This window comes from Chanos chanos, chromosome 7, assembly GCF_902362185.1.
Source record: "Chanos chanos chromosome 7, fChaCha1.1, whole genome shotgun sequence".
In the NCBI taxonomy this organism is placed as follows: domain Eukaryota; kingdom Metazoa; phylum Chordata; class Actinopteri; order Gonorynchiformes; family Chanidae; genus Chanos; species Chanos chanos.
Genome location: NC_044501.1, coordinates 46,905,822 through 46,921,238, shown reverse-complemented (window position 1 = coordinate 46,921,238; position 15,417 = coordinate 46,905,822). Strand labels below are relative to the sequence as shown.

The window sequence follows — 15,417 nt, the reverse complement described above, 5'->3', positions numbered from 1 at the left end:
TTGAAGACCACCAACACCTGGTAAAGAACAGCAAAACAAACAGCACTGAGACACAATGACATGCAAATATTCATGTAAAGCTCGGCCTGATCAGAGGATAAAACAGAGGAAAAACAAAAGCCGGTGTTTCGTATCAGAGAACTGGTCTGTGCTGTTTAGACACATCCCGTCCCCTTCTGACATCAATATTTCATCTGCATTCTTCTCGATTTTGATTTAGATCAGATTCAGTTCTCTTTCTCAGTGCACAATGCCATGATTTTCCATGTGTTGGACTTATTTTCCTTTTAATTCAATCATATTCGTACAAAATCTTAACAGTCCTCCTGCATTGACTGACCATTGTTAATTCTGGGAGGGGATTACCGGTCAGAACTGGTCAAATGTGCTGTTCTGGAGGGAGTTGATTTTCAGTAGTTCTGGAGGGAGTTGATTTTCAGTAGTTCTGGAGGGAATTGATTTTCAGTAGTTCTGGAGGGAGTTGATTTTCAGTAGTTCTGGAGGGAGCTGATTTTCAGTAGTTCTGGAGGGAGTTGATTTTCAGTAGTTCTGGAGGGAGTTGATTTTCAGTAGTTCTGGCTTTTTTTGCATTTACTCCCTGTTTTACCCTCTGCCCATATGACGTTATTGTTTTTTGTTTTGTTTTTTTTTTTCTCCACAGCCATGCAAACCGCAGTTCCATCCATCTCAGTTAATCCTCTTAGCTTCATCTACCAAAACACCACACGTATCAGGATAAACCTTTAAGCACTAAAACAAGCTAAAAAAAGGAAATAAAAAAAATGAAACACACAGCTAGGCCAGCAGCCGAGCACTTGGCCTCCGTGTCCTGTCTTCACAGACCATGCATAGCCTCAAGGTATGTGGACTTTTACCCCATAGAATTTTACCCTAGGGACTTTTACCCTGGGGACTTTTACCCCATGGACTTACGCAAGCACACCTGACTCAGCTCCTCAATGCAGCAACCAGGTTCTGATTAACGGGACTAAACCGCGTACAGCTGTGATGTGATCTCATTCTTACAGGGAAAAGGCTACCCGCTCCCTAACCAGCCACCACCCCCCCACCTCCCCCCCCGCCCCCCAGCCCTGGCCTTTTACAGCAACACAGTACACATGAGTGCTTTTACTGCATTTTCAGCTAAACAGCACTTCAGACTCCAACATGTTCTTCAGATCAATATCTCTATACAACGCTTGGCCTGGCCCATCAAGGCAAAGACGTCCGCGACAAAGGCAACTCGGGACGGATGCTTCTCCTCAGGGACAATCAGCAGAGTTCAGGAGAGGTGCTGCTTGCCTAAGCTAATGGGTTTGAACCTTTTGCCCCATTACATCCATCATTACCAAGGAAAAACAGACAGCAAACAAGCACTTTATGGATTCACCTCACCCCTATAAGCATCTGATCTTTCCCCCTCCAACAAGACAAAAGGGTTAACAGCTAAACCTCTTAATCACCAGCGCACGCGCCGGCTCGTTTTCAATTAGAGGCCGACTTAGCGACGGGAGACCACTGAGGAATATTTTAAAACCAATTTAGCTACACAGTCAATCAACCAATCAGGTGATGATCTGTAAAGGACATAGTCAAACAACCAATCGGGTAGTGATCTGTACAAGACCTTCCCATACGGGAGCAAGACAGAAACAGAGAGAGAGAAAGAAAGAAAGAGAAGTCAATTGAAAACCGATTAAAGGTGTCTCTTTCCGGAAGCATTTGAAGTCAATATATCAGAGAGAGTCCATGATCTCAGTGCCTCTACTGCAGCTTCTTCTGACTAGACATTAATCTCAATTAAGGGCCACTGTGTATCTCCTTTGATTCAAAGGATGTCCACTTGCTGAAAGCCCCTCCCCCCTCCTGTCCCCTCTCTGTCACCCCCGCTGACCTACAACAAGTCTGAATGAATGATAGCAGAGCAGCTAACAATATCTGGACTATAATTAGTCAGTTTACGAGCATTCTGGACCTTTGTTTAAGGTCAAAAGAAGAGTAAAGGGAAGGAGGCTTAATAATAAAGAGTTTCATATTGGGTCTGTTATGTCTCTCTCTCTCTCTCTCTCGCTCCCCCTCTGTCTGGTCACTCGTTCCCCGTCAGCGAGCCGTGCCACCTGCGGGCATGACCGTGGCAGGTCTCAGCGTGACACAAATGCCACTTAACCCGTCAGTGTGGCGCAGACACGGGCTCTTTCACCCGCTGTGCGGTCCTCGCGGGACCAGATTGGCACACACGCCAAGGGTGGTCCGTACGGAACCGCCAGAACTACACTGATACCAATAACGCTATTGAATGTGTTTGCACCTCTATGAAAATAATAATAACAATAACAATAATGATAACAATAACAATAACAATAATACCGGTAATAAAGAAGAAAGATTGAGGAAAACAAATCGAAACGGCAAATAAATGAAAACAAAAAGAAACTCCGCAGGAGGTTTGACATAATCATTTCAAACATTAAGCTCGGATTAAATCAATTTGACGTGGATGCGGACTGTGTTTATATTCAAAAAACGTTTACAAATACGAATCAGGAACCTGCCGTGGCGACTCTAACTGTTAGCCCGACATGAACGAAAGGCCACCGCGGTAGCGCCAACCCGCAATCGCTAAGTGCTAATCAAAAGGAAGTCGCTTTTTTTCATTAAACCAAACGAGCAAATCAGACATATGGTTAAAAAGAAAGAAAGTCCTTTTTGTTTGTGAATACATTGCATGTCCACATCATCACTTTGAACAAATCTCAGTCCATAGACCTCAAACCACAAATCCAACTTTACCCCCCTTACACCCACTAACGTCAGCCCTGACGAGGTCCCTTCACAGCCAGATCAAACACAGGACAGGAGTGTGTGATGACAGGCAACCCAGCGGAGATAAAGAGAAAAACACACACACGTGTGTGCACGCGTGTGTGAGTACTTACGATCGCTGCAGTACGAACCCCCGTAGGACGTCATGGTGCAGTCGCAGGAGAAGCCCTCCCACTGCTGGAGACACACCCCCTGGTTATAGCAGGAGTCCTCCGTGCAGGTGGTACTGGGTCCTACACACACACACACACACACGCACACAAACACATGGGAGAGAGAGAGAGAGAGAGAGAGAGAGAGAGAGAGAGAGAGAGAGAGAGAGAGAGAGCGAGAGCGAGAGAGAGAGAGAGAGAGAAAGAGAGCCAGAGAGAGAGAGAGAGCGAGAGAGAGAGAAGCGTGAGCATCGACACACTCTCATTGAGAAATATTCACGTCATAACCACAGCGTTGACAATTCTCACGAATATATTTAGACTAATGAAGGAAGGATTCGGAGGTGGATTGTCAGGGACAAGCTTTCAGCTGTGTCTGAGGGGTGTCTGACTGTGGAGTTTAAAAGACCCCATGAGGCTGTGGACCGGAGCACTGGGTAAGAGCCCCATCAATAGTTACACTCTCCAAGAGGGCGAGGACAAGGTTAAATCCACTCCACACGCCTCACACTGAGGCTGTCTGATGAACAATGTTGGAAAGGGGATTTTTGAAAGAAAGAAAGAAAAAGAAAGAAAAAAAGAAAGAAATAAAGAAATCCAATTACATTAAGTGTGTTGAAAACTGGCATGCACTGCCATGAATAACGTTTTCAAACAGTGTTATTCATGCTTTTCTTTCTCTCTGTCTTAAACTGGTGAGAAAAAGCGCTAACAGCGATGAAACACTTTTCTGTCTCCTCACAATAATACTGGCTACTGATGTTCTTAGGGACTCCTAAAGACCATCTATCAAAAGAACGTTCCGGAACGTCCAAAGAGCTGAGAATACACTTCTCACTGAATGCACTCAATGTCAAAAACTGAAATATTTGTAAAACTGAAGCACATATCTGGCATAGTTAGACACTTTCCCAGTGAATCGGACATATCGGAGACGGGTTCTGACCGAAGGCCGTCACTGGACGGTATCCTCCTGGTTTTACAGGAAAACATACTCAGAAAAGATTGATTCTGAACTTCCTTACAGGTGTCGTTAAGCGAAGACCACATATTTTGAAACCCTGATTTAAAAAGGAGGGCAGTGGTCAGGTGACTATGTTAGTGATACGTTAATCTACCACAGGGCTTCTAGTTAACGACGGACTACACTTAACCACTTAAAGACTGACGCACATGTGATGTGCCCCGCCTCATCCTGCCATGAACAGTCAGTACACTACAGTCATTCACTATAGGAACCCATCAGGACAAAGTCACCTGCACCTTTTTAAAAAGGGACGTCACTGTGTCTCCATAGACGGCTGTCTGCCCTGTGACTGGGTATGTTTTAGAGATGTAAACAAACATAGATAGATAGATAGATAGATAGATAGATAGACAGATAGATAGATAGATAGATAGATAGACAGATAGATAGATAACACATAGCTCTAAATGAAAAAGAAAAAAAAAACACACTCCATTGATTTGCACTGTGTGTAATAAAACACAACCTGACGAGTGAATCATTTTCCTAAACAGATTCATTTTAGGTCAGGCAACAAAACGATATCAGAGCACTTCACAAGTCATTTATTCAACATAAAAAAAAGAGAGAGAGAGAGAGAGAGAGAGACAGAGAGACGCGAAAGGAGTTTTTCAGCCTGGTTCTGTATCGGAGTGCGGGGAGGACTGTGAGGTTTAATTTGAGTGAGGTTTATTTTAATTGCCTGTTGAACTGAATTGGCCATCAATCAAAATGCTAATGGCTGGACTCTAGAGGTACCAATTAAACACCCTGCTATTATTACCATAAACCAAGTCAATCACAACATTAGCACTGAATTACCACGTCTGTCTGAAGCTACTGATGGAGAGCTTTCCTGTCAGCTATCGCTGCTTCTCCGGTTTCACACACGCACACACACTCACACACACTCATTTTTTTTCTATGCAAACCCATTCACTTTTTTCTTTAATGTAAATATTGTCTTTACACATTTTTACACATACCATTGGCTCTCATTCCATCTGATCTTCTCTAAACAATTATGAGGCCATCACTGTCCAATATCCTACCATGAAATCACTGTGTGTACCTGTGTGTGTGTGTGCCTATGTGCGTGCATGTGTGTGTGTGCGCGTGTGTGTGAGACTCACCGTCACATCCTCGTTCCACCTGGCCCACCCGGTGGAGGGCATCTGCGATCAGGTCTGGTAGTCTCCCATTCAGGTCCACTGAGGCCAGGCAGCCCTGGTACCCGTCCCGGGACGCAATCAGCTTAGGCAGGCTGTTATACATGCTCTTTGCTACACCACCAATATACAGCTCTCCTACAGACAGACAGGCAGACACACAGACAGACAGGCAGAGAGAGAGAGAGAGAGTGAGTAAGTTTCAAAGTTTTAAAGTAGTCTTTATTCTGTGCAATGGCTCACTAAGGACTGTGAAAATTTTTAGAAAGAAAGAAAGAAAGAAAGAAAGAAAGAAAGAAAGAAAGAAAGAAAAGTAATCCAAACAATAATTGCACTTGTGAATTAGTGGTAATTAATTTTTTGCCTTAATGGCATTTGGGAATGGTCCCCTCTTAAGACCTGGGAAATCTGCTTAAATGGTGCAGAAAGGGGAGAGAGAGAGAAAGAGAGAGAGAGAGAGAGAGAGAGAGAGAGAGGGAGAGAGAGAGAGAAATCATCAAGTGTTTCATAATGCACCGTAAGACAACATGTGTGGAGTCTGATACCAAAATACTTAAGGGGAACCCCCCCCCCCCCAAAAAAAAAGAATGCAAAAAAAAAACAAAAAAACAAAGAAAACCATGAACAGAAGAGAATTTTTCCTTTCTTGTCACTTCCTCTCATACTTCTCCATTTTATGACAAACTCTTAGCTCTCTTTCACTCTCAGTGACTCCATCCCTCCTCATTCTTCGTGTGTGTGTGTGTGTGTGTGTGTTTGTCCCAGGCCCCTGGCTGATGGAGTGTGATATGCTATGTAAAGTGACAGGCAGAACATGTCACAGTCAGATGTGTTGTTGATGCAAAGCCTAAGGACTATGACTCAACCAATCATTCCAATACCAATCAACAACAACAACAGAAACACCAACAACAACATTAGACCACACACAGCTGCTGTACCTCTCTCTCTCTCTCTCTCTCTCTCTCTCTCTCTCTCTCTTGCTCCAGAGACCTGCTGTTCCACAGACAGTGTCAGAAGACCACTCATTACACACTCTCTCTCTCCCTAGACCCACTCATCTGACGTCTTCATGGAGATGGATGCAGTGTGGCATGGACAGACTGCACATGCTCCCAGCACAGACACCACACGCCAAAGAAAAAGCATTTGGACTTTCATGTTGTCACACAGGCACGGGAAGATGCATTGGGTTGGCACGGTTTAATTGGAGTTCAACTTCAAATAGACGTAGGCTGCAGTTTAAGGATGCTGATTCACGGGTTTATCCACAGACAGAGAAATGTGGATTGTTGTTGTTGTTTTTTTTTCAGCACAGAGCGAGGGAGAGAGGAGTTCTTATTCAGAGAAAGATTTATGACTATGGTGAGGGTTGTGTGTGTGTGTGTGTGTGTGTGTGTGAGAGAGAGAGAGAGAGAGAGAGAGAGAGTGAGAGACTGAAGAACTGGGAAAAATAGGAGGAATTCCCAGTGAAACCAATCAACGAGATAAATCAAAACAGCCAGCAGAAAGCAAAGAGGCAATCTCATCAACTCATCACACGTGTGTGTGTGTGTGTGTGTGTGTGTGTGTGTGTGTGTGTGTGTGTGTGAGAGAGAGAGAGAGAGAGTGTGTGTGTGTGTGTGTGTGTGTGTGTGTGTGTGAGAGAGAGAGAGAGAGAGAGAGAGAGAGAGTGTGTGTGTGTTTGTATATGTGTGTGTGTGTGTGTGTGTGTGATTATTGTCTGCCTGTCTCATGCATTAGTTTTAGTGTGTGTGTGTGCATGTGTGTGTGTGTGTATGTGTCCACGAAACATCTGCAGAAGGAGAGCTTTCCCTGTTTGTCACTGTTTCAGCAATTACTTGCTTTAAAGCTAAGCTAAGCCGAGTTAGATGCTAACATCAGTTTTCTAACAGCAGAGAAAAGTGAAAGCATACAGGCCTGAAGAGATCTCACACGCGCACACAGTCTCCTGCCATATGAGATTACTAATGCTAATGCCAACGCTAACATGCTAGCATGCTGAAACTCAGCCAACTGAGCTAGCAGGGCATACCAGTGAACACTTCACTTAAGACATGTTGTTATCAGTTAGATGATGTGGTAAAGAATAATTAACATGTTTTTGTTGTTGTTGTTGTTTTTGACTTGTCTAATTGGCTATGAGCCGTGAAATGTGGTTTCTCCTGCATAGTCTTCCACATCGTTACCAAGTGTTCGGAACTCATGTGTCTCTGCAGTTATTAAACACTTTTAAATGTGTGTGTGTGCGCGTGTGTGTGTTTCAATAATTCCCAACTGGCCTAAAAATTCATCTGAATCACACCTGTCAACTTGACGTGCTGTATTTATAGGCTGGATCCATCTATCTATCTATCTATCTATCTATCTATCTATCTATGTGTCTGTCTGTCTGTCTATCTATCTATCTGTCTGTCTATCTATTTGTTTGTCTTTTTTGTTTTTAAGGAAAACTCCAGTATTGTCCATGTCCAATCATTTAATGTTGCCTTGGGAACAGGGTCTCTGCACCAGGATGGGACATTTGGTTTGGGAACAGGGGGTCACTGGATGAGGATGGGGGAGGGTTGTTTTGGATGTGAGGTGTCTGGATTAGGATGGGACAATTGGTTTGGGTGGGCAGTCAGACTTGGAAGAGTTGGTTTGGGAATTTTGAACCTGGGAGCACTGGTTTGGGATGGGCAGGTTGGTTTGACATGAAGGTGTGCTGTGTCTGTTCATCGTGTTTACTGCGTTTTATATTCGAAGATCTGTGTGTAAAACAGTAAACATCTGAGAGCAAACAAACTGTACTGACGCACTCTCCACATTCCACAGTCACCCACCTTGACCCTTTGACATCACAACATCTCCTAGCATCTGCCAAACAAACAGAGCTCCCATTGCTTTCTGTGTTCATTTAAAACCTGCCGTCTCTGTGCTAGCCACAAAGAAAAAAAAAAAAAAAAGAAAAGACACAAGGAGGCTTAAAGGGAGGCGAAAAGACGCCAAAGCAGAAAAACAGGAGAGAATTGTCTTTGATGTGAATGAATTGAAATGAGCCGTCGTAGCCTTGGCCTGAAGGCATTGACTAAACTGACTGTGGCGCTTGGGCCAGCGATGCTATTCACACACAACACAATCCCAACTCTTCCATGTCTGACAGAGGACAGACTTTTTGTGTGTGTGTGTGTGAGTGTGTGTATGTGTGAGTGAGTGTGTGCGTGCGTGCATGTGTGAGTGTGTGTGTGTGCGTGTTTGTGTGTGTGTGTGCGTGCGTGAGTGTGTGTGTGTGTGTGAGTGTGTGTTCATGTGTATTTGTCTCTTTTCTTCTTGATTTTGCTTTTATTCCCCTGTTACAGGTGCAAGATTTTGATCATCAAATCCATAAATGACGATTGCTGCTAGCTGTCTCTGTGTCTCTCTCTCTCTGACCCTCTCCTCCTGTCTCTCTCTTTCTCTCTCCTCCTCTCTCACTCTCCTCCTGTCTCTTTCTCTCTCTCTCTTTCCTTTCCTCTCTAATGTGGATTTCACACTTTGTATGATGCAGTCAAGCATCTAAATCAATATACCAAATGACTTTAATAACTCACAGTAAATAAAAGTCTTTCCTGTGGGGCTGTCCCCTATGAGTGGACCAGTCCATTAATAAACTCTGCCACTCGAGGTAGATTCAAATTCTGTCAATCGATTCATACTGTTCATTCATTTATGCATTTACTCATTTGTTTTTACAAGTGAATTATAGCTAAACCTCTAGTTATTTCCGCAAATGGAAGTTGGACTTAATAGCCCAAGCATCATTCCATTTTACTGAAAGCTAACAGCAAAACATTGTTTCTGCAGCCACGCCCCCATGCAGCGCATCTTTTCAATAGCAGGTTGTCCGTTGTCAACAGTGATCTCCTCGCAAAAAATGTCGATAAGACGGCGTTCCTTGCGCCTAATGTGAAGAGAGTCAGGTGACACGAAGCTCCGTCTAAGAGTCTGCAGGAACAGATAAGCCGAAGGTGAAGAATTTTGTTGTGGAATGAACAGGACAGCAGGCTACTTGAACAAATTTGTTGAAGTTAACAGAAAACAATTGCGTACAGCGTTGTGCAGACGACAGTTTTTATGGGGTTTTTTTTTTTTTTATAGCCTACAGCTTTGTTCGGTAGAATAGATTTTGCCGTTTATCACTGTAACACTGCAACTGCACTGAGCGTTCAGCGTTGCCGGGCTACCGGCTTGTTCTGCTCGTTATTCCGTTACAGAACTCACCTGCGCTAGATCGTTAAATTGTGTTTTCAGTTCATGGTGAAGTCTCGCATTGCTTACGTGCATTACTGAACATTCATGATGCTAACTATGTGTCATCAGGCGTAATCGTAGATCTGGTCACGTCTCTCTTAACCGTGTCCACTGTAATTCATCGTGTGTCTTCTATATCTTCTCTTAGCCAGTTTCAGTTATCTCCTGTTTAAGGCCACATTTAAATCACTTAGAAAAAACGGAACGGTTCAGGAACGCTCACGCAAAACCAAACCCGAGGTTACTGCATAGAGGCAATTTGCGGTAGTGTGCTGTTCACTTGGTTAACTGATTAAGGAACAAATATAATAAAAACATTTTAAATAACATATATATCAATGTTAAATCTCCCCTTTCAGCTGCAAGCTAATCTTTAGTTCCATATCCCTATGTATTGTTTACCAATATCATTTTTTTGTTTTCATTTATTCTCCTTTAGTCAGGGACTTTCCTCTCAGTTTCCTGACAGCCTCCCTGGTTTATTTGTCTTCTCTGCATTTCCTCTCTCCTTTTACGTGCTATCGGTGCATATTCACCACAATGTACGCATTTAATGGGTTCATTACCGTCAATCAGTTAATTAACGCAGTTTTAATAACCACACACCATTCGATAACGGAGACCCTTTCCTACATAATTGTGACAATAAGATAAAAGCTGAAAGAGAAAGGCCACGGTGGATAGCATGGTTCAGGAGAAACGTTTGACTGTAACCAGAGAAGACAGAAACAGAACAACGACAGAGAGAAAAAAAAAAAAACACACACACCCCCGGCCCGTAATACCTGTCTCCTATTGCATAAGATACGGAAAGATTTAGACCAAGGCTTAAAAAAACCACACACACACACACACACACACCAGTACATTCAAAGACTTATTCCCATTGGTTTTGCTGCAGCTCTGAGCTGGTGTAGACCAGTCCCCTGTTGGCTTAACACAGACTCCCATTGACTGTGACTCTAATTCAGGAGTTTTGTTAATTATCTCCCATACACACACACACACACACACACACTCTTTGTCAAACTAAGCTGAAATGTCAATACTCAGGAGATGTAATTTTTTTTTCCATTTTAAGAGCTGCTGAGAAGAGCAGAAGTTTCAGCTGTGTACTATCTCTGTAAACACACACACACACACACACACACAAACACATACACCGTAATCAATGCCCACTGTGCAAGAGCTGTATGTGTGAAGCTCCAGATGGGACCAATTATGGTTGTCCCTTTTCACCTGGGACCGCCCCTGTTGTCGTAACAACGACTCGGTGGCCCTATCAGAGGCCCACAGTGCGCTGCTATCGCAACTGTATGTGGCCAGTGCTGGCACAGGAGGACCTGAGAGAGAACAATCAACAACCACTGTTCCAGCTGTTATTTCCCAGGCCGGACCCGCTGGCCCCAGAGCCGGGAAAACAGACGTCCTCCGGTCTCTGTTAAAGTTTTTACCAAATGCTACAAGTCACTGTTTGGCTGAAGGGCACACACACACACACACACACACCCCTATCCCTAAAGAAAAGATGAGGGAGAAGAACTCTCAAGGTTCCTGTCCTTGAGGACTGCAGCTGAACAGGGTTGATCTGGAAACTTCTAAAACAGCGATTACAGGGACAAGAATGCAAAGCATATTTTTTTTTTTTTTTTTAAACTTTCCAAGAAGTTAAAGGGACTACTAGTGAAAGGTTAAAAGGGGATTTGACGTTCATTTTAGACAAATAAGTTCTTTGGTACTAGAAATTGGTTACTCAAGTGCTTACACCTGAGACTGTTGAATTATTCAGCGATGTTTCAGGAGTCTTTAACCCTGTTTGCATTTTCTCTAAAAGAAAAGTGTTCAGACACCTGATCCCACTTAAGGAACACTTTTTTTCCCTCTGTAGTTAGTCTGTGCAAAGGCCATTTGATTATGTTGTAATAATGTAATTGTCATGTCAATATTTATGTTTTATAGGACGTCCAACTAAACACAGCCGTCATAATGTAAAGGTAAATTAGTATACGTGTCCATAAACAAGTTATATTTTTGTGTGTTATCAATACAGTTTATCCATTTGTACTACATGGGCCTTTGGTCCATAATGCTTGATGATATCGTATTTTTCTTTGTTGTGTTGTTGCTGTCTGAAATTTAATTTGATTTCATTCAATAAAGCTACACTAGCATGAGTAACAACACTGGCAAAGCAGGGTAGTAACAGACCTTTACAGACTGTCATCAGTGGACTACACTGACTGTTTAGACCAGTTCACACTGCCCCTCTCTCTCTCTCTTTCTCTGTGTCTCTTTCTCTCTCTCTCTCTCTCTCTCTCTCTCTCTGTGTCTCTTTCTCTCTCTCTTAGCTGAAGACAATGAGAGCCCTTGGGGAGGATTAGAAAGTCTGTGTCGCACTTCGAACCAATTACCTGCTGCAGTTTATTTGTGTGACTGTGACCTCTCACTCAATACGGACAGATTGTCATTGGACGCACACCCTCTAAATAACTGCCTTTAATTGGCTGAAATGGAACTGACGCTCAACACTCAACTCTCCAGAGTCCTCAAAGAGAGACAGAGACAGAGAGAGAGAGACAGAGAGGAAGGAGTGAGGGAGAGAGAGAGGGAGAGAGACTGTGTGTCAGACATACTCAGCGTGTGCTGTATTTAAACTGAGTATCAGACTGAATATGTCTGAATATGTGAGCCGTATTAGGGCCCTGACACACGTCACAGCCCTGACACAAACCTGTCTTCACTTAGCTTAAAAACACACACACACTTCACAGCACTCAGAGAACTCTTCTACAACAGAACCAACATTCTCACTGCTTCTGCCTTCATAAACCAATAAGTCTAAAATCAAAACTGATTTGTCTGAAAGACTGTTCCAAACCATCATAACAATAGCATGTTGCTAGTGTATCTGACTGACTACCTTTCAGTTGATTGGTGCGTATCTGTAAGATGTAAGATGTCTGAGCTCTATATGTGTGTGTGTGTGTGTGTGAGTGTGTGCGTGTGTTTGTGTGTGTTTGTGTTGGCAAGTAGTACGGTTGTACTCCAGGAAGCCCATAAATTAGCCTTACACACACACACACACACAGAGGCTACGGATGTGCATCTCCATCACTGAGGCCGATACGATACACATCTCGATACTTTGCCAACGCAATCCGATACATTAAAGATACACACGAAGCTACTAAAGCAATGTGATGTGACTCACCCCTATTGCAATGTAGTGTGATTTGACATGATTTGATTCAAAACAATGCGATTCAACGTGATACGACACGATGTGATGCAAAACAAGTGTCGCCAAACATTTGAGTTGTAGCAATTCCGTGGAACATGTAGCTTTTCCTCCTCCATGGTAATCTGTGACTCGCCCGGACACGCCTCCGACTCGCACAAGACTTCGCCAAGAGACTTAATGAAAATTGACCACTGACAGCAGTGGAAATGAGAGAGAGCGCTTGATAAACAGTTTAGAGAGGAGGAATCAATCTAAATATAAAATGACTGGTCACAAATGATTGGTCTCATCTCTAAATAATGAAGGCGCAGGGCCTGTACTAATAATTATCCATAAATAAATCGGATTTTAACGATGCGGAGACGTTAGAGACGATGCATTCCGAGTTCATCCCAAATTGTATCCGGTGCATATCTTTTTCATTTGGTCAATCGCATCCTGAACTTTTATGCCGGTGCACCAATGCGAATCAGTGAATCTTACCATCCCTAACACAAACACACACACAGACACACATACGCACACACACACACACACACTTTCTCTCTGTGTTTATAGATGGGCATGACACTGTCTGAATTTCCATCCTGTTAGTCTGGGAGGAGTCACTCCTGTGAAGATGGAGTGAGAAAACCTGAGGTTTTAAAATCTTAGCTCCAAACCCCACACATCAGCAACCAGCATTCTCACGAGACTCTTTTATTGGCCCAGCCTGTCAAAGGCAGCAGGCTCAGCCAACCCCGCGCTGGGGATTTATGAGTGACAGGGGACAAGGGAGGACATTCTGGCCCTTCTGCTGCCTCTGCCTTTAAATCAGCTCCCAAAACGACTCAACTTACAGCATCTGTGTGTCTAACGTGAAAAAAGTGTCTAACCTGAATCATGATTTTCAGTCTCTCTCTCTCTCTCCCCCCTTCTCTCTCTCTCTCTCCCCTCTCTCTCTCTCTCTCTCTCTCTCTCTCTCCCCTTCTCTCTCTCTCTCTCCCCTCTCTCTCTCTCTCCCCTTCTCTCTCTCTCTCTCCCCCCTTCTCTCTCTCTCTCCCCCTTCTCTCTCTCTCTCTCTCTCTCTCTCTCTCCCCCTTCTCTCTCTCTCTCTCTCTCTCTCTCTCTCTTTATAGAGAAGGATTTCTGTTTGACTGAGTAAAGCATTAAATGAAAGTTGGTGACAGAGAGTCAACGCTGATGTCCATCAGACACTCTGCTCTCAAACCCAGCAGAAGTTTTTTCATTTTTGTTTGTTTGTTTTCCTCCGATTCACTTTGTTTTTTTCTACCCCAGCAGAAATCGAAGACTTGGGGGAGAGATGCCGAGAAAAAAACGAAAACAACAACAACAAAAAAGCCATCGAGAAATAGAGTTTGAGATTTGAGGGTCTTTAAAATGTCCTGTCTCTTTAAAGAGTCTTTTGGGATGAGAGAATGGCTTTTTTCTCTGGACAACTTTTCAGATGGACAGTGTCGATTTTTTTTTTTTAAAGCATTTATTTATCAAAACCTGGAGTCTCTGATGAAGGGTCTCTTTGGGCGGTCACTATTTTCTTCAGATTTCTTCTTCCTATCCATTTGTCTGTTCATCTAACCAAAAAAGAGACACTAGCATTGCTCACTGTTGACTACCTTTTCGTTTTCTTTCAAATACAAATGGATGCGTCTCTGTACCCACGTGTCTCGTCGGCTGGGGTGGGGTGGTGGGGTTTTGGGGAGTGGGCGTGGGGGGGGGGGTGCAGGAGGAGGGAATGTGGCTAAAACTATGAATAATCCTCAATGTAATTGTTGTGAACCAGCATGAAAATGGAGAAAGCATTTCCCTCTCTTTCCTCTAATGGAGCACTCAAAACACTTCAGAGAGAAGGGAGGGGGGGAGAGAGAGAGAGGAGGGGGGGAGAGAGAGAGAGAGAGGGAGAGACGGGGGGGGGGGCAGAAAGAGAGGGAGAGAGAGGGAGAGAGAGGGGATGCGGTGTACTTTATATTCAGTACTATAATGCTAAATACATTTATGCAAATATCATATTTTTCAGAGCTGTTTCACTGTGTCAATGCTATTGGAGTATTACTGTCTGTATTGCAGTCTTTAGTCTCAGTGCAGTTCCATATGATGGTAAATGCATGAAGTTATCACTCCATATTTAGCTCAGAACTGAGCAAGCAGCAGTTTGCCTGACAAGCTAATGGAAGATGACACAATCTTACCAGTCAGTATATTTAACATGTTTATTACTCCCCATGCAAAATGCACACAAGCCACTGTTCCATTCAATCCTCATCAAAACTCTCCACTCAGTCTGAGTTCTGCACTCACAATGCACACCAATACCAGCTGCAAACTCCAGCTGTAGGACTAATCAGATTAGATTTTACCCACACACTCATACACATACACACAGAGGAATACACGCAGGATTACAGGGACATTCAGAGAGTGTGTTATTGTCAAGATCTGATGACTAAGTTAGATCTTGATTCAGTTTGTGTCAATGGAGAAGAAATTACAGGTATTTATGAGTCTTACAAAACTAGTCTTGGACATGAACTTTTCATATTTACACAGATCTGCTTTGTTCTCACAAACAGGAAACACACCATCACTCTTGTCTTTATATCTCAGTGGGGACTTTCCAACACTGACTTCCATTTTACTGTAATTAAAGATTCATGACCCTCACCATCACCAGGTCCTCACCAGAGCCATTTGATTTTTCCCACCTGGGGACAGGAAAGTGTTCCCATAAGTCTGCCTTTTGTCTGGTGCTTTTAT

At 43.4% G+C, this 15,417-nt stretch overlaps 1 protein-coding gene across 5 annotated transcripts in view; it reads right to left on the bottom strand.

Annotated features, from left to right (window-relative positions):
• Positions 1 to 15,417, bottom strand: part of nrxn2b (neurexin 2b) — a 543,549-nt gene that overhangs the window by 248,966 nt on the left and 279,166 nt on the right. For all 5 annotated transcript variants that reach the window (XM_030779476.1, XM_030779479.1, XM_030779477.1 and 2 more), the window contains 2 exons: positions 5,115 to 5,288; positions 2,937 to 3,056 (listed from right to left, as the gene is read on the bottom strand). In XM_030779476.1, the coding sequence (XP_030635336.1) occupies positions 2,937 to 3,056; positions 5,115 to 5,288 (294 nt within the window). The remainder of the gene's footprint in view (positions 1 to 2,936; positions 3,057 to 5,114; positions 5,289 to 15,417) is intronic.